The 23809-nt window shown below is 43.8% G+C and overlaps 1 protein-coding gene across 4 annotated transcripts in view; it reads right to left on the bottom strand.

Moving 5' to 3' along the window:
* Pik3c3 (phosphatidylinositol 3-kinase, catalytic subunit type 3) overlaps positions 1-23809 on the bottom strand; it is an 83870-nt gene that overhangs the window by 11915 nt on the left and 48146 nt on the right. For 2 of the 4 annotated variants that reach the window (XM_006254488.5, NM_022958.2), the window contains exons 16-23: positions 22464-22595; positions 17137-17265; positions 16521-16590; positions 14689-14753; positions 13280-13364; positions 12314-12388; positions 1799-1967; positions 2-92 (exon numbers count right to left, since the gene is read on the bottom strand). In XM_006254488.5, the coding sequence (XP_006254550.1) occupies positions 2-92; positions 1799-1967; positions 12314-12388; positions 13280-13364; positions 14689-14753; positions 16521-16590; positions 17137-17265; positions 22464-22595 (816 nt within the window). Of the gene's footprint in view, position 1; positions 93-1798; positions 1968-5424; positions 5950-12313; positions 12389-13279; positions 13365-14688; positions 14754-16520; positions 16591-17136; positions 17266-22463; positions 22596-23809 lie in introns of those variants that run through there. The other 2 variants (XM_063277567.1, XM_039097083.2) reach the window with 2 other exon arrangements.

The following is a 23809-nucleotide window of genomic DNA, read 5'->3' as shown; positions in this document are numbered from 1 at the left end:
CCTTTTTTACAGTTTTATCTGGTTCAAGAGCAATATCTGGAATGTTTGCATCAACCATCAAGGAGAACAAGTTCAGAATCAGATTTGAATACCTAAAAGAATGAAAATGAATCAGTGAGTTCGAATTTTAGATTTCTTTGCCTTATCAAGAACACCCCAAAAGCAGTAACAACTATTACTTTATGATTATTATTAATTCAAAGGAAAAGACAGTATGAGTAAATATGCAACTTGTTACTGTACTTGTTGAAGTTATTGTTCGACTCCCTGGAGTCTCTCATGAGTGACTCATGGGACGATGTTATTTCTCTTCCATTGATTTAGCACTTGCTAAATGACAACCAGAGTAGTCATAGATACTTGTCATCAAAAATAACAGCTCTTCAGTGTTACAAAACTCTAATTGAACTGAGAGTATATTCCTCTTTGTTCTTTATAAGGAATATAATACCTGAAAATGAGGGGAATGCCATTTTTAAACAGAAACTCTGGAGGTTTATTCCATGGTATGATACCTACAAACTGTATAATGTGAAGACAGCAGCTTTTCCTTGAGACAACTGGTGTCTTCATGTACTGACCTTACCTAGTCCTGGTGATGTTTCTAGTAAAGAATGCGATTCTCAGCTCTATAATAACTTGCTTGTATTTTCTCACTTTACCTAGCTACTACCAATGCTCCACTGGTGCTTTATAAAGCACTCATTTCCTTCTGCTTTCAGTGAGAGCTTTCTCAGGCATCCCTCCAGCTATCAGTCTGTGACCTTTTGCCTGCCCTCTTCCTCAGGGCAACCTAGTTTATGACCAATCACCAAAGGACGCATCCAAAAAGTCCATAGAACCCCTCCAGGGGCACCACCATGTGAACAAAACCTTAACCCATGGCTCTTTGTGGGATAGACTAAATTGAAACATGTATCAAAACCTTACGGCTAACATTTTTTCTTAATTTCAAAAGACCAAATACTGTAGTAGGGTCCAAGGCAGGAACATCTGCTGTCACTGCTCTTATTTAAATAGAATTAGCTGTTCTAGCAAACAGAATAAAGCAAGAGAAATAAATATATACAAATCAAAAATAAAGCTGCTGCTCTTTGTGGATGCCACACTACTATAAGATCCAGGCGAGGTTAGTGCACAGACCATGTAGGCTGTACCCTCACACCCTCAGAGGGAATGTAGGTACGTCTTACAACAGGATTTGTGCTGCACTAGGAAAATTCCTTCTGCATAGTTAGATGGAAAATACCACAAGAGTCCAATAATCCTGTCACTTTTGACTAACCGTCAGGGCTCTGCTCATGTTCAAGCATGTGCTTTATTTTTCTCCTGCTAACTTAAGTCATCCAGTCTTTTTCATCAAACCATGATGAAAGACACGAGAGTGACACTGAAGAAGAAAGGACGAGTGAAATCAACCTTCCTCAAAGCAGCGTGAGCCATGAGGCAGTGAGGAGAACAAAAGGAAACTTCTGGATGGTCCTGAACAGCATCCAAAGCTGAGCTGGACAAAGTTCTAGAAAATGAAATGGCTGGAGTATCATAACTGTCCCTAAGCCAGTGCAGTGGTCACCATGCTCATCTCCACAGCCTCCAGAGAGAAAGACGGAGTGAAACTCCTCTGGGTTAGCCACCTCTCACACTTGCAAACCGCCAGCATCTCAACCGATAGGCTACACATGCTATAATTAGTGGGAAAGCAAGGTGTCCCTGGATGCTGGCGTTTTATTTATGTGGCGAGAGCAGACCCACGTCCACAGCTAGCTCTAGCACTCTGTGAAGTCCTGGCACCCCTTACCTTCGCAGGTGGAGGAAGGCCGTGTAACACTGCTTTCTGAACTCTTGGTACTGCTCACTCTGGGTACCACCCATCCCTTCGACCATCTCCTTATTCAGCTTCATTGGAGGAGGAAGAGGCTTGGGATCTCGGCCCAGAATATACCCGAAATCTATATGGAAGAGTTTGCCTGGGTGTGAAGAAAGAACTCAGTCATTCTCACAGGAGTTATCATTGCAAACCGGGGAGGAGATACTGTATACAATTTTTCAAAATGCCTTTTTGAGAAAGATTCAGGCATTATATTATTCTATACCTTCAAATATGCCCTTCAAAGCACAGTATAGTTCAATTCTTGGACATGAAAAAAAAAAGCTTAAAACCATCCCAGTTAATATTAATTTAAAAGATAAAACCTCATGTTTAGAATTGTAGAATCAAGGAACATCTGGACAACTCTGAAAAGAATCAGCAGCAGCAGAAGAAATTGTCCTGTGTATTAAGCTCAGGTAACCTCTCTTCCTGTAATGGATGACCGCCTGTCTGATTTTATATTCCCAACTTCAAACCCTGCCTGCTATGAAACTATAACTATTTAAAAAAAAAAGCTTCAAATTTGAAGTTACCTGACTGGTTCCTCTACCTGCTCCCTAGCTGTGGACTGGGAATCTGAACACCGTACGTAAGACTTCCAAGAGCAGCAATGCCAATGGGGAAAGTCTTACATGGTCTCAGAGGAGACACACGGGAAGGGGATTATCTGTGATTCACCATGAAAACCAGGAAGCTCCTAGTGATTTACAGGTTGCATGAAGCAAGGGTGATCAAGACTGAATTCTTAGGGCAGAGCCTTGGGACTCAGTGATGTTAACTGCACCTGAGAACAGCTTGTATTACATGGCAAGCACCAAGTACTGACTGAAGGAACCAACTGGCTTAAAAAGACGGAAACCCTCTCTAGGGCAACCTACGCACCCTGACGTGCAATCCATTATGACTGTTCACATGGGAAAGTGTCACCTTATTTTTCCCATCAAGGGTACCAGCCTTGCCTCAGAGTACTGAATCTACCCCTCATGAGCACAAGGGACCCCGTGCAAGCCAGTATTCCATATTGACTTCCGGTCAAGATGTTGGCCATGCCTTCCTGTTCACTGCTTTTCCTGAGTGCTGTCAGTCATTGGGTATAGTGTGTAAAGTGTGTATACTGTATATGTCACAGTCATGGCACATTGATACACACAGTCACTGCACAGTCTTATGCACATTGTGCATATCACAGTCAGTGCATTCTCCTGAAAGACGTGCAACAATGATGGCGCAGAACCTTCACGTCAACTAGAATTGACAAGTACCTCAGATGTAAATCAAAAGACAACACCACAGCACAGTACCTGGCAATCAGTAAATGCACGAAAGACCAGTTGCCACTATCATTCTAACACACACACACACACACACACACACACACACACACACACACACACACACACACAGAGGGAGATTGTGAAGAAAACTACCAAACCAGCCAACCAACAAACAAAAACACTTAAGGCAGGGGTGATTAAAGTCTTAACTTGTTCTGAAAAGGAGAAAACAATTTAAAATGATAGGATTTATTTAAAATTAAATCAAGACATTTACTATGCAATAATCAAGTCTCTTCAAGTAGCTCATAAATATTTAAGTATTTCAAATAACATGTAAAAATTAAACTCTGAACTTCTCTCAAAAATAACTCTTGAGGCTGGCAAGATGATGAACAAGGAAAGTATGTGCTGGCAGGCTGGTGATCTGAGGTTCCTCTCTGATGGAACATGGAGGGAGGCAGAACAGACTCCAGCAGTCTACTCTCTGACCTCCACATGCATCGTCGGCCAATAAATAAATGATAATAAAATGTTAATCACAGCCACTTTAAAGATGTCTGAGAGTCCTGAGTTGACTGTACCTGAGATCACAGATGACAGACATTAGACACAGATACAGAGACTCCCTTTCTGTGACTTTTAGGCATCTGTGATCTTCTCGGCCCAGGGAGTGGCACTATTAGAAGGTGTGGCCCTGTTGGAATAGGCGTGGCCTTGATGGAGTAGGTGTGTCCCAGTGGGTGTGGGCTTTAAGACTCTCATCCTAGCTGCCTGGAAGTCAGTAAGCTGCTGATATGCTGAGGAAGATGCAGAGCCCTCAGCTCCTCCTGCACCGTGCCTGCCTGGATGCTGCCATGTTTCTGCCTTGGTGCTAATGAACTGATCCTCCAGAAGAACCTGGAGCCAGTCCCAATTAAATGTTGTCCTTCTAAGAGTTGCCTTGATCGTGGTGTCTCGTCACAGCAGTAAGATCCTAACACAGACAGCATCTTTATCAGAGGAACAAACTAAATGATCAAGCTGGACATTTTCAGGTAAAAAGTAAGGAAATTGTGCCTGAACAGTTCAGCAGCTAACATCAAGTCTGAGAAACAACCTCACAGCAGAGGGAGCAGGCCAGGGAGGAATGGATGTTTATCCTAACTACCCAAGGCTCACAGAACACAGCTCTCACAGTGAATTTACACAGAAGAGCAAGCTGCTTTTTACTGAGTCATCACCCTAAGCCTTTCCATAAATAAATGGTCAAATTATGTAGGCAGTGGCTTGCTTTTGTTGGCATTTCTTGTATAAATGGTGCAGTGACAGGATGGAGTCACAAACCAGGACACCCAGATATCACCAGAGAGGGGAGCACGCTCTGTTCCAAGGATGGTTTTGGTAACCGCTCGTGAGGCTCTGTAGGCTACAGCAGAGCATACTGGCCCCAAGCAGTTGCTACCCCGCTAGAGACAGACTCCATTTAAACATCTTCACTCATCTTTCTCTCCTACTCTACTTGTAATGAGCCAATAAAAGTTAAAAATCAAGAGTGACTTTCTATTGTTACTATACTGAAACCTGGAAAATCTCAGCATATCTGTCCTGCATTCATTAAACCAAGGGGCTCTTCATTGCAGTCACTGCCCAGACAGTGTTGAACGCTGCAGATAGAGGAGGCTTCCTTCTAGAGGCAGGAGTTATAAAAGGAGAGGCTAATGCCTTTCTTCTCTTCCTTGATCCTGTAGTAAACAGACAATCGAGTCCATCTGAATGCCATGCTACTGTTTACTGCTTTGAAATGCCTTGTGATTTCTGGGTCTAGGGTTTTATCTACAGACAGCCATTCTAGATCTTTCCAGCTAATGATGCTGACAGAATGGCTGGCTGTCCAGATGCTCCTTCAATTATAATGATTACAGCTCTGCAAATACACCATGAAATGAAAATGTGAGGAGTGAAAAAATTCACTCACTGAAAACCCAGCCAGCCAAACCCACACTCTGGCAACCACCCACTGGACAGAGGACCAGCTGTTTAGCCTCAAGGTCACACAGATGTCTGGGAGCTCTTTGCTGTTGCCCAGAAAATGAGGGTGTCACACAATTATAAATTCAAAATGTATTTTTTAATTGCATTTTTAATTTACATTTTAAATGTTATCCCATTTCCCAGTTTCCCCTCCAGAAACCTGCTATTCCATGCCCCCACCCCTACCCTCCACTTCTATGAGGGTGCTCCCTCACACACCCACCCACTCCCTCCCACCTCCCTGCCCTGACACTCCCCTACACTAGGGGATCGAGCCTTGACAGGACCAAGGGCCTCTCCTCCCATTGATGCCCAACAAGGCCATCCCCTGCTACGTATGCAGATGTAACCATAAGCAGATCCCTGAATGTTTTTTAATGACTGTACATCACTTATATTCAGTCAGAGATAGTCTGTACTCTGAAATCATTCAGAACAGACAGTGAACCTTAGGTGCTCATGTGGCACACATCTGAGCATCTTCATAGGGGCGGGACAGCCCAAATCCACACAGTTACATTACGGACAGCACACAGTTTCAACAGTATATTCATTGACAGATTAATGTCATTAAATTTTATTAGTTTATAATATTTATTTAAAAAACGATTTATAGCTATGTCAAACTACTCACAAGATGTCAATATCAAGTTTGTGCTGTACACTGTGAAGCCTTCATTTTCACTTGAGACACAAACAACCCTCAGGATTGAAAAACATGGTTTTAGAGGCTAGGGTTTGGCGGCAGAGCACACGCATAGAGGTTTAAAGACCCAAGGCTTACGTCCAGCACTAAAACAAAACAAAAAGACACTGCTTTTTAAAAATCCCCAAATGGATTTATTTCTTAAATATGCTTATTTTCAAACATTTTGACAATCGGCTGCAAAATAAGGAATCTGGAACCTGTCCAGGTCAATGAAATAGCAAATCTCCTAATCCCTTACATTCCAAGGTCACAGGGCATCATGATAAGGATGCCAAGGTTTTCCCTCGAAGTGCCGCCCTCTGCCTAAGAAGAGCATGTGCCCAGGCACTCTGTTCTTATGCTAGCTATGAGGGGGAAGAGATGGGAAGCTTACAGTATTAAAGACTGTCCTGAGTCATGAAAGCACAGATGTGTTCCTGGTGTCATTTCTCACAGTGGAACAGAGGCCCAACCTAATCTTCCGTCCTCAAGAAACTCAACAAAGTCCTGGTGTCTCTAAGGAGCATCTCGTCCAGTTTCCTCATTGTTTCATAACACTACTGGAATCCCGACCTCTGCTGCTCATCCCTGCTTGTAAATGAAGGCTGTGTTATTATCCTTCCTGTAGGGAAACTCCTAGAGCGAGGTTACGGCTCAACTACAGGGTCATATGGCTCTAACTGAAACCGTTGGTAAGTTTTACAAGTTCAAAGAGCCATGCATTTTTAAGAGGTTATTAATTTTAAGAAAACTTAAAAAAGTGAACCTTATAAAATAAAAAAAAAAAATCAAGAAATTCAAGAATCGGTCACAACCACTCACAAGCAATCAGTAAAGTGTGCACCAAGCAAAGCGGCCCCCATGCTGACTGTCTCTCTATCCCTACAAGACAGTAAGTGAGACTAAGGAAATGGAGTTGAGGGGCTGGGGATTTAGCTCAGTGGTAGAGCACTTGCATTAGCAAGCACAAGGCCCTGGGTTTGAAAAAAATACATACAGGAATGGAGTTGAGTGACACTAACTTATTCTAAGACTCACTTATAGTAGTTCTTACACATATATTACTAAAATTAAGCATTTATTGGCAGACAATCTGAAACTCATTTTCATTTTGTTCCACCCTGCTTGACATCCTGCTTTCTGTCCATCTTCTGCAGTTCCCTGCTCTGAAAATTCTACCCTCCTAGGATCCCCTATAATCCCAACTCTGGGGCTGTCTCTCTCACTCTTCTCCACAGTTAGTTCAGCTTCTTTCTGTAGACACCGATTCATCATTTCCCCTTAATTCCTTTGTCTCTTCCCTATGTTTCATCAGTAAACTCAGAAACAAAACTGTAGCCCAAAGCGAGCCCACTGTAATGAGCGTCAGGTTCAGGCCAGCTGCACGCCCACCCCAGCCACTGTAGCAAAACTAAGGAGTCGCAGCCACAGCTAAGCCAAGGAACCACGTTATAGTAAGGGTTTTCTAACAAAGGGTTGGGATATAAACTCAAATCAGTATAGACGTCCCAATCATCTGCTAATCACTTCACCTTCAGCTTACGCTGAGCGTCTGGAGAAAAGCAGCAAGGCTAAATAAACTAAGGAAACCAGGAGTAACAAGGATAGCATACAGTACTCCACAATCAAGTTCTACTCCAGGAAAAAATAACCTTAGAATCATACCGTACCCTGAAAAAGGACAATTAAACACTCCACTTGTTTTCAAATATCAAAGTGTACTTTATCTGATACATAGAAACTATCACACTAAACCAATAATCAGATTAAATAATTTTCTCATAAGCCTTCAAGCTCTAGATAAAGAAAATATTAAATATATCAGGTAATTTCTTATCTGTAAAATTACGTGTACAACTACTAGTATAAGCAAAAAAAGGCATTGCTAGCTCAGTCAGAACATAGCTCGCTCTTGAGGGAGTCCACGGTGCTCACAGCACCAGCTCACACAAGCGCACAGACACAAGGTTCTAGGCTTACTGTGTTTAGCTAAGAAGCACAGAGTAGGTTAAGTAGCCCGGAGTCCTGAGACTTACGTCAGAGATGGATACCTGCATTGTTATGTTAGCTTTTTTTTTTTTTCAGAATTTTTAACAAATTACAAATAAAACTAAAGAATAATAAAGATCAAGACAGGAGATATTCTGAATAACTGTCCCTTTAGGCCAGCAGTGACCAGTGTTAACTGAGCTTTCTGACAGAAGCCTCAAAGCAGGTCACTGAAAATCTGAAAGAAAGCAGCCCTGGCTTCTCAGAAGCGGACAGGCTAGTTGAGAACCTACATGTATGTCCCCATTTGGCCAGGATCCATAGCATCCAGGGTTCCTCTCTGTGGTTTTATTACGTTATATATCGTAGGCAACAAAGGAGTTCTTCAGTTACTTTGATTACCTGCCTTTAGTTTTTAGAAATAAAAACTATTCATCAAAATACTTAAAAAATTTAAAGCCACATTTAATTCTGCCTCATGGGGGTGTAATGAGAATTTCTCCCACAGACCCATGTTTGAATGCTTGACCCCCAGTTAGCTGAACTATCTGGAAAGGATCCGGAAGCATGGTGTTGTTGGAGGAGGTGTGTACCGTGGATAGGCTTAGAAGTTTCCAACATCCGTGCCAGGCCCACTCTCTCTCTGCTGCCTGCAGATCGAGATGTAAAAAGCTCTTGTCTCCAGTGCCTGCCTGCCTGCCTCCCACCATGCTCCCTGCCATGATGGCTGCGGACTAAAACCCTCAGAAGCTATAAGCAAGCCCCACTTAAGATGCTTTTTTGTCTAAGAGCTGCTTTGGTCATGGTGTTTCATCAGAGCAATAGATCCACAACTAAAACATGTCCTACCATGACTGGTCACCCTGACTAAACTAGGGCTTCATCCACAGACATCAACTCTGAATAACAAAAATCCTCTTTTCAATTTCATGCCAGTTTAAATTTGTAGCTTCCTGCTCTCTCCAGGACGGTATAATAATTCAGTAACAAGTAAAACTCCATTCCAACCCATTAAAACAAAATGAAACAAACCAAAACAAAAAACCAACCAAACAACTACAACAACAAAATCCTTATAATTGACTACAAGGCTTTCTGATACAGGCCTTCAATTTTATAGTGGATACATGGCGCCACCTGCTGCACAAATAAGGAAATAGCACACAAAGTATTCAAACCAAGAAATAAAATTTAGGGATGAATCTCAACTCAGACTCTTGGTTTCAGCACATTGCCTTTAAACATATGTTTAATTTTGCACTTTAAGTGAACCACCCACTTCACACATGCCGAGTGTCCACAGTCAGTCCTAACCTAGCCCATCTACATTCCCCGGGACATCTGTGAGTTCAACCTGAAGCCTCTGGCCTCTCATATCAGATGACAGGGGACCTCTGAGGATGCACAGCACAGCCACCGTCATCGGCAGAGCAGCCCCTGACCTTAGCTATGCTGGCAGTGAGAGGAGAAGCAGAGAGACATTCCGCATAAGTTGTCGAGAGACAGCAGCTACTTAGAGAACCCCAAGTTCTGAACTTCTAATATGGTATAAGGTCTGTGTTCGGGGCATAATGGACCAAAATAAACATGGCAAGAGGATGAAAACCAGGCTTTTAGAATAAAAGAACTGAAATATACTTCCTGCAGTGAACCAATGGACAGATTCCACTTTGTTAAGACTCAGCTATGACATGCTTATAGATAACATAACTTGAAATATTACCATCCTGTCAATTTTGAAAGCAGCTTTGTGGTATTCCTTTAGAAAAAAATTGCTTTATTAAATTAATTAACTAGTTAATTAATTAATCAAGGCAGGCTATCGCTGTAGAGCAGGCTGGGGTGGAAGTTCCTCTTCAGTCAGGCCTGTCGGCCTTGCCTTGCAGCCTTCCCAGTGCAGGGAGCGCAGGCTTCAGTTCCCGCACTCAGCTAGACTCAAGTTTGCCTCTGTTTATTTTTTAATTAATTTCTTCAATAAAGAAGACTTAAAAATGTTTACTTCACAATATAGCTGGATAAAATAATTTCTGGACAGATGAATAAAAAAAAAAGACAAAAACCAAATCAATCCTTGTCTTTAGAAAGAAAAAGAATGTTCTTCAGTCACGTTTTGTAGAAGTCTAGTATCTACAGGCAGCCTTGAGCACTCTCTGGTGGAAACTGACACAGGCTTAAAACTGTAAAAACTCACAATTTGATTTCTAGATCAAAACTAATTAGTTAATTAAAATAAAAGACAGACACAAAACCCCAATCAAGGAAGGAGGTGACCATACTCTCCAAATTAACTTTTAAAATTAATACATATCAGAGAGATCACTACAATGTAACAGAAGGTGTATTATACTTCAAAACTGTTATTTTATTTTATTTCAAGCTTTTTCTCTGAGTTTTCTTCTAGGGGTTTCATGTCTTTATTATTAATTGTCTTTTCATACAGTATATTTTGGCATATGATACTTTCTTCCTGGGTCCTCCTTCCTCCTTACCTTCCTACCTATCCAATTTCCTGTTCTCCTCTCCTATTTCACAAGAGACAGAAACAGACAGACAGTAAGACAAAAAACACCAAAACAAAAAGCACACAAAACCCCCAGAGACGAGCGTCAGGTGACGCAGTGATAGCGAAGTAATTGCCTTGCGCTGCGCACGGCTATAAACCAGCTCAAGCCAGGAGTGACAGGATCACTGTAGTCTGGCAGAAAGCTAGAGAAGAGACAGAGGAGAGCTTCTTTCACAGGAGAGCACCCTCAAACACATCATGGTGCTTTATATAGCCGAGAGCTTCCGTGACAACTACTGTCCTTTGGGTTTGTCTACTAGAGACACCATCTGGCCTTGACAAGAACATGGCAGTCAAGACACAAGTCAGTCACAATAAGTTTCACATGCAATAATTCAAAATGAACACGTGAAATCCTATTGCAGCATGTGAGTTAATAGGGTTTAGTATATTAATAATCAGACTACATCCAACTATTCCATTATGTTCTTGCTATCAGAATTGGAGGAATGCTAAAAGGCAGAAAAATATCTTCCTATAAGAAAAGATGGTTTTAAACAGTATTTTGAAAACCTAGTTTTTGTAAAAGACTAAAGAAACTTTGATGACTTAAATACAGGACTACATAGGAGACCGGAGATGATTAATTTTCCTGTTCTCTTAGTTAAGTGCGGAGATGATTAATTTTCCTGTTCTCTTAGTTAAGTGCGCATGCTTGCAGCCCTAGAGGCAAGCTGCTAGCTGACGAACAAGGCCCCTGTTCCCACAGGCCTTGCTCCCTGACTGGGGAAGACTGATGAGCAGTCATAAGGACCCTTGCAGCTATCAGAAACTTAAAGCAAATACACACCTTCGACCAACACAAGAACAAAATGAGGTAATAATTACCAAGTGACAGAGGGCAAGGCGGGTGTCAGACAACTGCAGGGTTGCTAAGTCAGCTCAGACAGTAGTCAAAGTGTGCCCTATAAAGACTTGAGAAAAGAACTTTCCGGAAACAGGAAAGAGAGCACTTGCCTTGAGGCAGCAGTGATGAGCATGCAGACAGAGATGAGCGTAGGAGAGTTTATGTTGGTGGCTTCCATAAGCAACAGTGAAAATGCAGAATTGGCATGCTACTACTGATGGCTCCTGGAGGTGAGGAATGGACTTACTAACAAGGGGGAGGCATGAGGTGAAGCCAGGAGAGTCGTTATCAGGCTTCAAGGCCTGGGCTGCTTCCTGCTGGCAGGAAGGGAGGGAAGAGCAAGGCTGCAGGGAGGAACCACTGAAGGGAGTAGCTAGTATATGTGGCTATTCCAAACTGAAGCAATGGACAGAAGTGACTTCTAGAGCTGCAGGTTCAGAAACCGCATGAGGATCTGGGCTAAGGTCAGGTGGGTGGAGGAACCTGGAGGCTGAGGCAGGTAAACTTCTAGGCTCAAACAAACAAATGGGCTAAGTTGTCAGGAAGAAGGGAGAAAGGAATGGCTATGCCTGTCTTCCATGGAGAGAGAAACCCCTAAATCAGCTGCTAAAGTGAGGACAGGAGCAGGGGCGGGAGAAGGAGTAATTTAGCCTGAGATGCTCAGAAGAGTCTGGCTGCCTGCGTGCAGCTGCTTTCTCCACAGAGGCTCAGCATGCAGAGTAGGGCTGGAGGGTCGCTCAGAGGCTCCCTGAGAATGTGCGGGGCTTCCCCTAAGTGTCCTTCCAGTGCCCTGGCTCAGCAGTTAAAGGCACTTTCCATGTGGGCCTAGTGACTTCTGTTGGATCCCTGGACCATGGGGTAGGCAGAGAACTGGTTCCTGACAGTCGTCGTCTGACATCCATACATACACCATGGTGCATGTGCAACCACCATATGCACATACACATACAGAAACAAAATGAACAAAAGCTTCAAGAGAAGCTATTCTTTACCAACTTATTTTGTTAAGAGGTTGATTCTAGAATAAAAGAAAAATCACCACTACAAAATACAGCTACAGACTCGTTACCTGTCTTTGTTAACAGAAGGTTATCCAGGTGCCGGTCTCCAACCCCAAGGATGTAGGTGATCACACAGTAGCCAGCTGGAAAACAGTCACGTTAGCATCACCATAAGAAGTATGTGCTATTCTAACTGCTACGTGGCTTTTACTGTCTCTGATTTCCCCACAACTTAAGGAAGCTGCAGCATCCTTGGCTCTGCTATATCCTGAAAACTAGAGAAACTAGTATTTGCAACAACAACAAATCTTCAAGAATTTTGTCAGGTTATAGTAACCTAAGCTTCATGAAGCTTGGCTGAAATACTCATTTAGCACTTGCCATTGAAATTGATATGCTAATGACTAACTAAGTAAATACAGAAGGTAAACTGTCAATCGTCCAGCAATGTACAACGAGCTTAGCCGGTCAATACTCCAGCTTAGCACCATCTCTCTTTAACCCCTCCTTTAACAGTGTCATTGTAAAATAGTACCTTAAGGAAAAGAGAATTGGCACTCATGAATACAAGCTGCATGGTGAGTGACACAGGTGACAGGAAATTCTAAAGAAACCCCAAAGCATGGTCCTACTTCCTTCCGAGAACAAACAGCTTCCAAGGCCACGAGACTCCCTCTCCAAGCAGAACAGTTAGATCTGCTTAGCATTAATGAGAACAGTATTTCTGACTGAGGTTTTCCACATGCTTTAGTTAATGATAAAGGTTTCAAACAGGAAGCCTTCAGCAGGAAGCAATCGGCTCCTACATGGGAGAGCAGTGAGCTGAGTGAGGGAGCCTGTGACTAACAGCAGTCACACACTACCACCTCGAAAGTCCAAGGATACCTTTTTCCACCTACACCTTTTACTTTTTCTCTTATAAAACGTTTAGATCTTAACATGTTGTAATTATGAATTAATATAGCAACATCAGTATGGCCAGCTTTTCTTCACTCAAATGCACCCATAGAAAACCAACAGCCCGAAACGCTTACCACAGCTCTTAACGTAAGTGTCCATGACCTCTGCACTGATGCCATTGGGTCCAGTCTCGCTTGGGGCATATTTCCTGAAAAAGTTCTGCAAAGATATGATATGCAAGTTTACAAATTAACACATTTGAACAAGTCAGGCATCACAACTCCTGAGTAATGGCCAAGCGACTAGTTAAAGATGGAGACAGTTCGAGGTTACAAACACAGCGATAGGAGGGCTCGGTAACACATGCGGCTACAAGAGCCCAGAGACCTTCCGGTTTCTTCCTTCCCATTCACAGGTATTTCTTTGTACTGGGAGCCTTAAACACACATGACTTGAAATTTAATCACACACTTGAGGCCCAGGCTTCTATTTTTAGTTTCTGACACTGCGTGAATGTGTGAAAAGATCTGTCTCTAAAATATATGAGCAATTCATACACATTGATCAAAATGCAAACAACCCCAGAGGAACAGCGATGTGAAGGAGCACTTCGCAGGAGGACTATTATCACATCATCTTCAATGCTCAACCTTGTACGCAATCAAGAAGACAGGAAAGTTAGACTGAGATTCCGAAAGCTAGAAATGTCATCGTGGGGTGCGTGCCAGACCTTCCTGACAGGGGTTGTTATGTACGGAGGGGATGGAGACAGGAAAGGTGAAACTGCCATGAAGGCAGCCTTTCCATCAATAGCATCTGAGACTCAATGACACGTGAGCTGCCATCTATCCATGAACATCAGCTGTGGATGACTCGACAGAGGGAATCATTACTTAAGCAAACTGTCATCAAAGGCAGCATTAGGGACAAGTACACAGTCCGAGCGCTAAGGGAACCACGGAGACACATGACTAGTGTGGCCACAGCGAAAGGGCACACAGCAGGGCTGGATGGAAAAATAGCACAATGTGATGTGGAAGATAACTCTTTCTTCTAAGGGGACGAAATAAGCATATTCCCCCCCTCAAGACCTCTAAAGATAAAGATAGAAAAAAATTCCCCAAATTAAAAATTTGCCACAATATGGGTACAACCATACAGAGGATCCTTGAGGGAAAAATTTGGTGTAAGCTTGTTTTAAGAATGAACATTTAAAAAAACTGAAACTGTTCATCAAGTAATGAGTAAGTAACCTAGTCTATCTGCAATTTGAAGCAGAATACAACTATAAGCCTTAGGCGGTGTGGTGTATGGGGGGGGCGAGGTTTACTTTATGTGTTTGTAGATACTCAGCCCGTTATGTGCCAAGTACAGCTCAAAGGCTTGGGCATCCCGATCACTAACAGCATAGCTTCCAACTACAAAGAATTCTTATACCTGAAGAAAACAAAGACTTGCATTGCAGAAAGGAGAAAAAAGAAGGCTTGAGTAGTAACAGAGCCCTTCTTAGTCGGCCGTGAGTATTTCATAATGACATCATTACCTGAATGCTTCCCTCCGTGTCAAGAACTTCGGCGACGGGAACTGACTGGATGAACTGCATGAAGCCTACAAGGAAGAAACGTTAAGTGCATTAGGCATCACGCTGGGCACACCTAGGCCATCGGGAAGGGCGGACGCACCACAGGCCACCTGGCTGGCTAGCCAGAGAAGCCAAGGCTCCACTGGGCATACCTTGTCCTGAAGCGATAAACTTCTGCTTGCAGAGCCAGGTCTGTGGCCACTGTGCTAACTTTATGCTGGTCACAGAATTACTAGGCAATGTTTTCCCATTAGTTTGGTTTATTTATGATTCTCTAGGAGTGTTTCTATCAGCACAAAGAACACAAAGTAGTAAACTATTATCTCAAACTTAGCAACCTTCCATAACTTTAAAACAAATAGGAATTAACAACAGTAAAAATTTAAAAATGGCTCTAAGAAATGTGGAGTTCCGCTCCACCTTCTATCATCTCCTGGAAGTCAGAGAAGGGGCATGCAAACTGTGAACTATTAAACAACAACAAACCAAAACCAAGCCCCAGAAGGGTGCAGTGTGCAAACAGTGAGGGCTGGTCAACGTGGAACTAGAATAGTACAAAATAACAGACACGTAAATCTGAGTGAGGCAGCTTCTCTGGATTCAGCCAGCATGGCCTGGAATCAGTGGCCCTGACACCTTGTGGGCAAAGGGCATCCCTGCAGATACAGGGGAAAAAGCTAGAGCCACTCCATCGACAGCATTTATTAGCTTTCTACCATGTAGTATAAACCATGGCACATATATAAGAAAAGATGCTTCTCTCCAAATATATAATAACTTACAGCTCAAGTTTTACTGGAATAAATATCATAAATGAGAGGACACCATGAAGTTGAGGAGGGAGATCTAAGTTACAGAGGAATCAAAGGCCATACCACAACTAGGCCATGTTTTTAAGAAGTGGGGCAGTAACAGGTGAAGCTGTACAGGAAATGAAGGTCAGATACAGATCCCAACACCTTGAAGCCCAGTCTGAAAGAGCCTTAGAGAAACCCAAGGGATCCACTCTAACCAAAGCCTAGGAAAGTGGGAGCAGAAGCCAAGAAACAGCTGGACACAGCTGCAGGGGCCTGACAGCAATTCAGGTAGGTGGCCTCCTCTTTGTCTTTGTCCCAAGAGCAAATAAAGGCTAGAAATGAACTGCTGCAGGAAAGCAAAAGGGCATAAACCCCCCTGAACTGTACTTTCAGAAATCTTGTTCCAAGGAGAGACAGAGAGCAGGACTCCACCAACCAGGCGTGGGAAAGGGAGAGTAAAGCACGAACCACAGAGGCCTACAGGTGTGTTAGTGCGTGCTCAAATGTGTGTGTATACATCTGTGTGTACACACTGCAAATGCAGCAGACTCTATACACTTGTCCAGTGACCTTTGCAAACGTGGTTCAAGGTCTTTCTGGGCCACAGAAACTGCCAAAGGACTGGGCAGGCAGCTGTGAGAAAATCCTATGAACTACAGCCAGTCAGAAAGCAGGGAGATGTGTTGTTCTGATGTAGATGTGCAACACCCCTTTAACACTATAAAAAGCAAAGGGGGGGGGGCAGGGAAGACACGGGCAATGGAAGAAGTCAGAGGAAATGAATGAAATAGTGAAAATGTGAAAGCAAAGAGAAGGGGGGCACAACAGGACAGGGGAGGAGGGCTGGAGGGTCAGGAAGATGGGAAGGACAGCCCTACGTATTCAGTTCTCTGAATGAGCTCACTCACGCTCTAACTTCTTAATGATTTTTCAATTAAAAAGACAAAGTTACTGACCGGATCTGAAGAAGGCGATCACGATTCGAAAGGAACTCACCATGTTTTGTACTCGTGGCTAACACCTTGTAAGGGGTCAATTTCAAATCCAGATTTTCTTTCCGCAACAGCTTTGGAAGGAAAGATAAAACACACGAAATGAATGCAATGACCACTGGAAGCAGGCTCGTGACACATACCTCTGCACAGTCATACAATAAAGACACAGGGCAACACTAACTCAGTGTTAGAGGGAGCTGACTTGTTTAGGTGATAAGGCACATTTTCATCTATTTCGAATAGGTTATACTGTCAATAAACATCACTAATATTCCTAATGCTTCACGTTGACCTCCCTCCACAGGAAGTGCCATGAAGGGTGGAAAAAGACAAAGAGGAACTACAAAGCCAGAGATTGGACGGCATTTAGCAAAGATCTAACTGGTACATTACTAAATCCAACACCATGAAACGTTGAGGAAAAAATGTCATATGGACGTGTGCAATCCTATTTGCCATTAAAGCCACTTTTCAGTGACAAAAAATAAGCTTGTCAAGGTCAAGTGGAGACCGCTGAGCTTTGTGGCATTGTAAGTTAGTGACACAAATGCTTCTGGGTCTGTGAACATGGACATGATAAACTAGTTTCTAAAGCGAGGCTGTGGCCTTGTGCTCACCTTGTCCATGAGGGAGATGATCTGAAGGATAAGCTGATCTTGACGCAAGTCGTCCCCATGCTTGAAGATCACAGGGTATTTGCCACCGTCTTCTGTCTTGAAGAACAGCTGGGCAGGCATAAGAGCACTCTGCAAAAGACAGACACTGACTGAAACTCGGGTGGGAGCTAAGGAATGGAGATCTACCACACACAGAAGGAAATGCCACCTCTCAGGTATCCACAGATTTACGCAGGACCTTAAGTAATGAACTGGCTGTCAGAAAGAAAAGCAGGGCCATGCAAGGAGCTATGAGTGCGGCAACAGTCGCTTTGGAATCAGACCAGGGCGCACAGGAATGCAACGCTGCCAGAGAATGTAGCAGCAGAGTGACCGTGGGGAATCTTCCGGCTGCTTCCTCCTCTGTGAACCAAGCTACCCGTCTACTAAGATAGGAAACCTCCAGGCCCAAGCCTGACAATAGAAATGACTGACATAGAGCTACTCTGCATACATGTTCACTGTATTGTTTTGGTGCCAGTGACTGACTGAAACGAGAAGGTGAAAGAACGCCATTCCAAAGCAGGCAGATGAAGTCAAGAATTCTGGACTTTAATGGCAATTAGGTACCAGTAAGTCTGTATCTTTGAAACTCAAATAATTTCAAGTTGAGACTGCAAATGTCTTTGAAACTTATTCAGAAATAGTGATTTTACCTTCCTCCAGAATTTTCTCCTGGTTATGTAAAATGTCTAGATTAGGTTAGCCATACGCTTAAATCACCAGGAATCAAACCTTAAATGGGAGGAGAATCATGCAACACCACACATCCAAGGGATCTGAAGATCACCACAGAGGAGAAAATTGGTCAGAAGACCATTCTGAGAGAGATTCTATGTCTTGTTTTTTTTTTTTTTTTTTTTAATTTCTGAGAGGAAAAATATGCAAAATGAAAATAAGGAGAGATTTATAACACAACAAATAAGTGTGTCCGATATAATGTATGAGTATACAATCCAACAACATGAGAAAACACAGAAACAACAATTTAAAAAGATTCGCAGAGGGAAGAAGAGTCGAGTGGACAAGCAGACAATAAAACGCTAGTGACAGAACAAGCCTGCACACAGCTCTTCACAGACACCCAACTGATGTGGTGTATGCTTGAGAAACACCTACAAAAAAGAGCAGGAAAGTCAGCAGACTAAAAAAAACCAACCAAACAAGAACAAAAAACACTTTTGAGAATCTGTGGAAGCCAGAAACACTGGGGGACTGATAATCTGAACCTCGAACCTCTTTATTTAGGGTATCCTGTTACCAGCCCTGCTGAAATGTCTTTGTAACTTAGTCCCAGCTGACTTCACAACAGTTCAAGGAAAGACCCAGGGCCATCTTCCTCAGGAGTGGGCCGACTAGGGGCAGGGAACCTCTGTTGTGCTCTTCATCTGCTGATGTAAAAAGATGTAAAACCAAATCAAAAACGGGAAGAGCACATGAGATCTACAGCAAGCAAGGACTTACACTGCACACTGGCACCCATCCCGGAGCCTGAGGAGGCTACACTCTGCCAAGATGCAGCTTTTCCTACCAGGGCGAGGGCTACAGAAACTCCAGAGGTCTGGGGGAAAGAACTCCTTACCCTTTCAAGTAGAAAGAGGTTTATAAAACTATTATAGGAATCCTAACCACTCTGCAAATAGATATTAAAATCTCAACTTCAACATGTGCTTAGTACAGGGCTGGCTAGTCTAAGGAAGAGTCATTACCATCTAGATCTGTGGCAGCGATGGCCTGAATGAACTGGAGTAGCCGGGAGTTACTCTAGCGCTGTGTAAGTCACCATTCACCAGCTCTGAATGGTGACCACCTCGCTTCACTATGCCTAAGCTAACTCACAATTTTCAAGAAAGCCTAGGGATCTAAGAACAAAGCAGAAGAGGGAATTAACAGGACTAGATGTTTTAATCAGGAAAATTTCCTGTAACATTCTATTGGCATGATTCAATGCCTAGAAGACAGTAGGAAAACATTCTATAGCTGAGGATGGGTCTGGAATCCACCCAAAAGCTGTGGCAAATACATGCTACCAGCTCCTATTTTGAAGCTTCTGCTCTGCCTTAGATGGACTACTCTGCCCTGACTGAGAGAAATCCCAATGAGCTTCCACCTCATTACTCCTGACCGGTTTTTAGAAAAAAGGGACATTGGGTTTTGGTTTATTCCAAACGAAAGCAGTTTGCACACATAGACTGTTCATGTATTGTACGTCTGTATTTCAACCCCCTAGCAGAATGTAAGGATAAATACTGTACCAGTATTCCCCAATTATAGGTTATAAAACCAATATTTTAAATTATTTAAAGATCCTAAGTTATTAATGAATTTTGAAACCAATGAAATGAGTTGAAAGAAATACTTAAAATGTAAGGCAATCAAAAGCCTATAGTTGCCCACTGGTGGCGTGCCTCCCACCACGTTGCTTAAGGCACAGTGGGCCAATGCACACGTAGAGACTTAAAGGCCACTTCTAGGTAATACACTTATAATTAAGTTTTTCAAAAAGGGGGGAAAGAAACAGAATAAAAATTCTTAAAACAATTAAAATACATTTTGAAACAATAGCTGCTACCAGTGTGGTTCTATTGTGTGCTGACGCTCTTGTGCATGTGTGAGCTCAGCTGCACAGGATGCTCTCTGTACACCTCAGGACGCTCCTGTTCTGCCATGGACGGTCGCTTCTATCATGTTCTCCAAGTCCTTCCTGACTTGATGAACACGGATGTCAGGGAGGTTTGCGCTGTGTGCTCCTGATGTCTCTCCCCGAGCATCCTGCATGATGCCTGATTAGTCTGACTCAATTTCTACTGTACAGGCAGTAGGCAGTGAAAAGAACATTTGGCACTGCTCAAGAACAAGGAGATCTGCTTCTTCTATCAGTCAGGGGCAGGGCAGAAGGCAGCCCTTCGTTCATCCTATTGATTCCTGGCTTAGTGGCCAAAGCTGTTTTATACTTAGGACACTCAAAAATCAAATAAAATCACATCAAATCATGGCATCCCAAAGCAGGAGGGAGACAGAGACCTGAGCTCACCCATATCATGATGTGGGCAGGGAAGATGCCCACAGACCCGCCCTCTGCCCCACGGCTTGGGAATGCCATAGACCAGTGCAGCACAGGAGGGGGAAGACACACAGACCTATAGAGTGCCAGGCCACACACAGACCTGCCCTCTGGCCCACGGCACAGGCAGGCTGAAGACACCCACTTGCCACCATGCCGTGCTGTGCAGTGTGGATAGAGGACGTCACCCAGGGGACTGCCAGACTGCGGCCAGTGTGCAATAAATAGGAGCCACCACAATGTGCGAGTATGCGGTGCTCTGAAGGGAGAGAAGAGAAGTAGGGCATCTTGAGCATCATGGAGAGATCAAACTAGATCCTCGATAGGGTAGCCTGTGTGAGTGGCTACCCTGTCACCTGGGGCCATGGTGAGACCCAAGCCCAAGCTGCCACTGAGGGCTGCACCTGAGTCTGTGGTTACACAGCAGCAGGCAGGGATGGTATCAAATGTCTGTGGCTCATATCAATGCTAGAGAACACAGGGATGTGCCTGGTCAGGGAAACTGTTGGGGACCACGTGGATGTATGTCTAGGGGCTGTGCAGAACTGATACCCGTCACTGAAGAGCTAGCCCATCTTTTTCTGGTGGCAGCACTCAGGAGAGTGGGACATACGACTTGCCCAGGCAGCACAGGAGAGCTGACATTGGTGGTCAGGGTGCAAGTGAGCCAGCCCTGAGGACAGTGAGGGAGAGCTGGCCCCACACTGGCTCACCTGCTGTAAAATGACCTGAGTGAACAGGATGATGCCCTCCCGGGCCCCTAGTCACCTGGGGTAGTGAAGAGAGCAGGCCATGAATGCATGAGCTTCTGAGAGCTAGCCTTGCTCCCTCACTGGCTGTAGCACTTGGGAGAGTAAGCCCTGTACCTCGACTTGGCAACACAGTGGAGTTGGCCCTGTCTGTGAAGCACGGGTGAGCCAGTCCTGAGGTGGTGAGATGGAGAGCTGGCCCGGCCCCTCACAGGCTAAGCTGCAGTACACGGGAGAGTGGGCCCTGCACCTTGACAGGGAGGCATAATGGAGCTGGCACTGGACAAGTGGGATCTGTCCCTGAAGACGTGAGTGCAGGATCCTCCACCAGTGGCAGCATTGGGGTCCAGCAGGAGCAGGGCTGGAGAGCTTCCCTGGTGGTATGCACAAGGGAGAGCTGGTGGGCTGACGGGCACAGCTACCATCCAGCCCCAGACCCAGGTCTCTGAGCTGTCCTACCCCAAAATTTTTATCATCTACAAGTGGAACGGGAGCCAGTCTAGCTGATCCAAAGCTGCAGGACCTCCTCAACTCAGGGCAACAACTGGATAACTGGGAGGAGGTCAGGTGAGGAGTCAGACTTATGGAAGCAGACCAGGGACTCAGTGCAAGGAGCATCTGCAGACGCGTGGACAGAAGACTACACTGTGGGACACACTGACACACTACAGCTTCCACAATGAGTTTTTTTTTTTTTGTTTTGTTTTGTGATTTTAGTATTATTTGTTTGACTGATTTTTATTTGTGGTGGGGAGGCTACAAGGGCCAAAAGGAAGATATGAAGGGATAGGGAAATGAGGAGATGAGGAGGACAGCAGTGCATGATGTGAAACTCACAAAGAATCAATAAAAAGTAAAAGAGAACTGCTACTTAAAAATCTAACAAAAATAAAGTATACAGGTTACGTTTTAAAAACTAGTAAAAGGGCCTCATATCTAGACATTTGAACTTATGTACTGAATACATAATATAAGTCTTGAAATTTACCTTTAAAAATATCATATATGAGTAAAAGTAATTGTGGCTCTAACTACTGTTTAAAGAAGTAAATACTAGGGCTGGAGAGATGGCTTGCCCATTAAAGGCTAGATTCACAACCAAAAATATAAGACATAAATACTAAAAATAAAGTTCCAGACATAGAAATATGACATATTTTCACTAGAAATGTCTCTGTCATTGTAACATGAAAGATCTTAAAATATAATAAGAGGCCAGAAAGATATCTCCGTAGTTATGAAGACTTGTTGCTCTTACAGAGGACCCAGGTTCCATTCCCAACACCTACATGGTGGTTCACAACCATCTGCACCTTGGGTTCCAGAGAATCTAACACCTTCCTCTGACCTGGTGGCACCAGGTGCACAGGCAGTGCACATACATACGTGCAGGCATAACACTCTTATAAGGTAGCTGTGCTCTGATTCTAAACGCTGGGCTCCGATCACACACGGTGGAGAGCCATCAGACTTACCTTGAACAGTGTGGCTGTTTCCGGGATGATTCCCCGTATTTTCACCTGTGGCTCTAACGGCAATGGGATCAGCTCCACATCTGATAAGTTCATTTTTTCATTATCTCCAAGCAAGGCTTGAAGTCTCTCATTCTACAATAAATTAGAAAGGAGTAATGAGATAAAAATGAAAGAATCCTTCCCAAGCATATAATAATGGCACAAACTGGATTCTACTAACATCACTTGCAAAGCATAGAAAGGTATCTGAAATCTGCAGCGAGGGCCCGCCCTCCACACAAGAGGCAACCAAGGAAGTCACTAGGACAACCCTCACCCTTCACAGGGTAGTTTCTCATGCTTGATTCTGAACAAGTTCATGTAGGGAGCAGTCAGACCAGGGTGCTTAATATCCTTTAAGACAGACAGACATAGACACACACACACAGACACACACACACACACACACACATATACACAGATATACACACATTTATATAAATGTGCATATATATATATATATATATTTATATATTGTGTGTAATTTGAGCTAAATATAAAAGAATATGGTTTCTAAGACCAACAGTCAACTAACCTGGACCCTTGGAGCTCTTAGTCTGAACTACTAACCAAAGAACATACACAGGCTGGGCCTAGGCCTCCCCGCTCATATGTAGTAGATGTGAAGATCAGCTTGGTCTTCATGTGGGTCTCGAAAAACTGCACAGAGGATATCCCAAAACTTGTACATGGGAGATGTTCTTCTAGCTAGGTTCCACTGTCTGGCCTCACTGGGGGAGGAATTGCCTAGCCTCACAGAGACTTGGAGTGGCAGGGTGAGGGAGGATACCCAGAGGAACCCACCCACTAAAGAGAAGGGGAGGTAGAGATGGGGAAAGGATTGTGTGAGGGTGACTGAGATGGGGTAGTGAGTTGTAAAAGCAAGGAGTAGAGTGAATAAGTTAAAAAAAACAAAGAATATGGTTGAGGCTTTGTCAGACATCCTTGGTGTCCTCTGCCCCTACTGCTTGAGACACTACACTCTTAGGACACAGGACTCACCTTGAGACTCTTTCCTGAGGTCTAGCTTTCGTGCTTCCAGGAAATACGATGCAAGCTGCCAAGCGAGGGAAGCAATTAAGCAGTTCCTGTCCACCTGTGGCACTTATTTACCACAATTACCAGTGCACAGAGGGCCAAGAAGCTGCATTCACCCATCAGCAGCAAGTGTCATCCAATCTGACTTAAGGCCTACGCCAAAGGACAGAAACCATGCCTGACTAGAAACCTAGCCAACTTCCTGGGAATAGTGAGGTCATCGACCTTAGCAAATGATCTACGACCTCCACTTTGCTAGGCCAGCGTAA

Source organism: Rattus norvegicus, chromosome 18, assembly GCF_036323735.1.
Source record: "Rattus norvegicus strain BN/NHsdMcwi chromosome 18, GRCr8, whole genome shotgun sequence".
In the NCBI taxonomy this organism is placed as follows: domain Eukaryota; kingdom Metazoa; phylum Chordata; class Mammalia; order Rodentia; family Muridae; genus Rattus; species Rattus norvegicus.
Note: the sequence above shows the minus strand (reverse complement) of the source record. Positions and strands in the feature narration are given on the sequence as shown.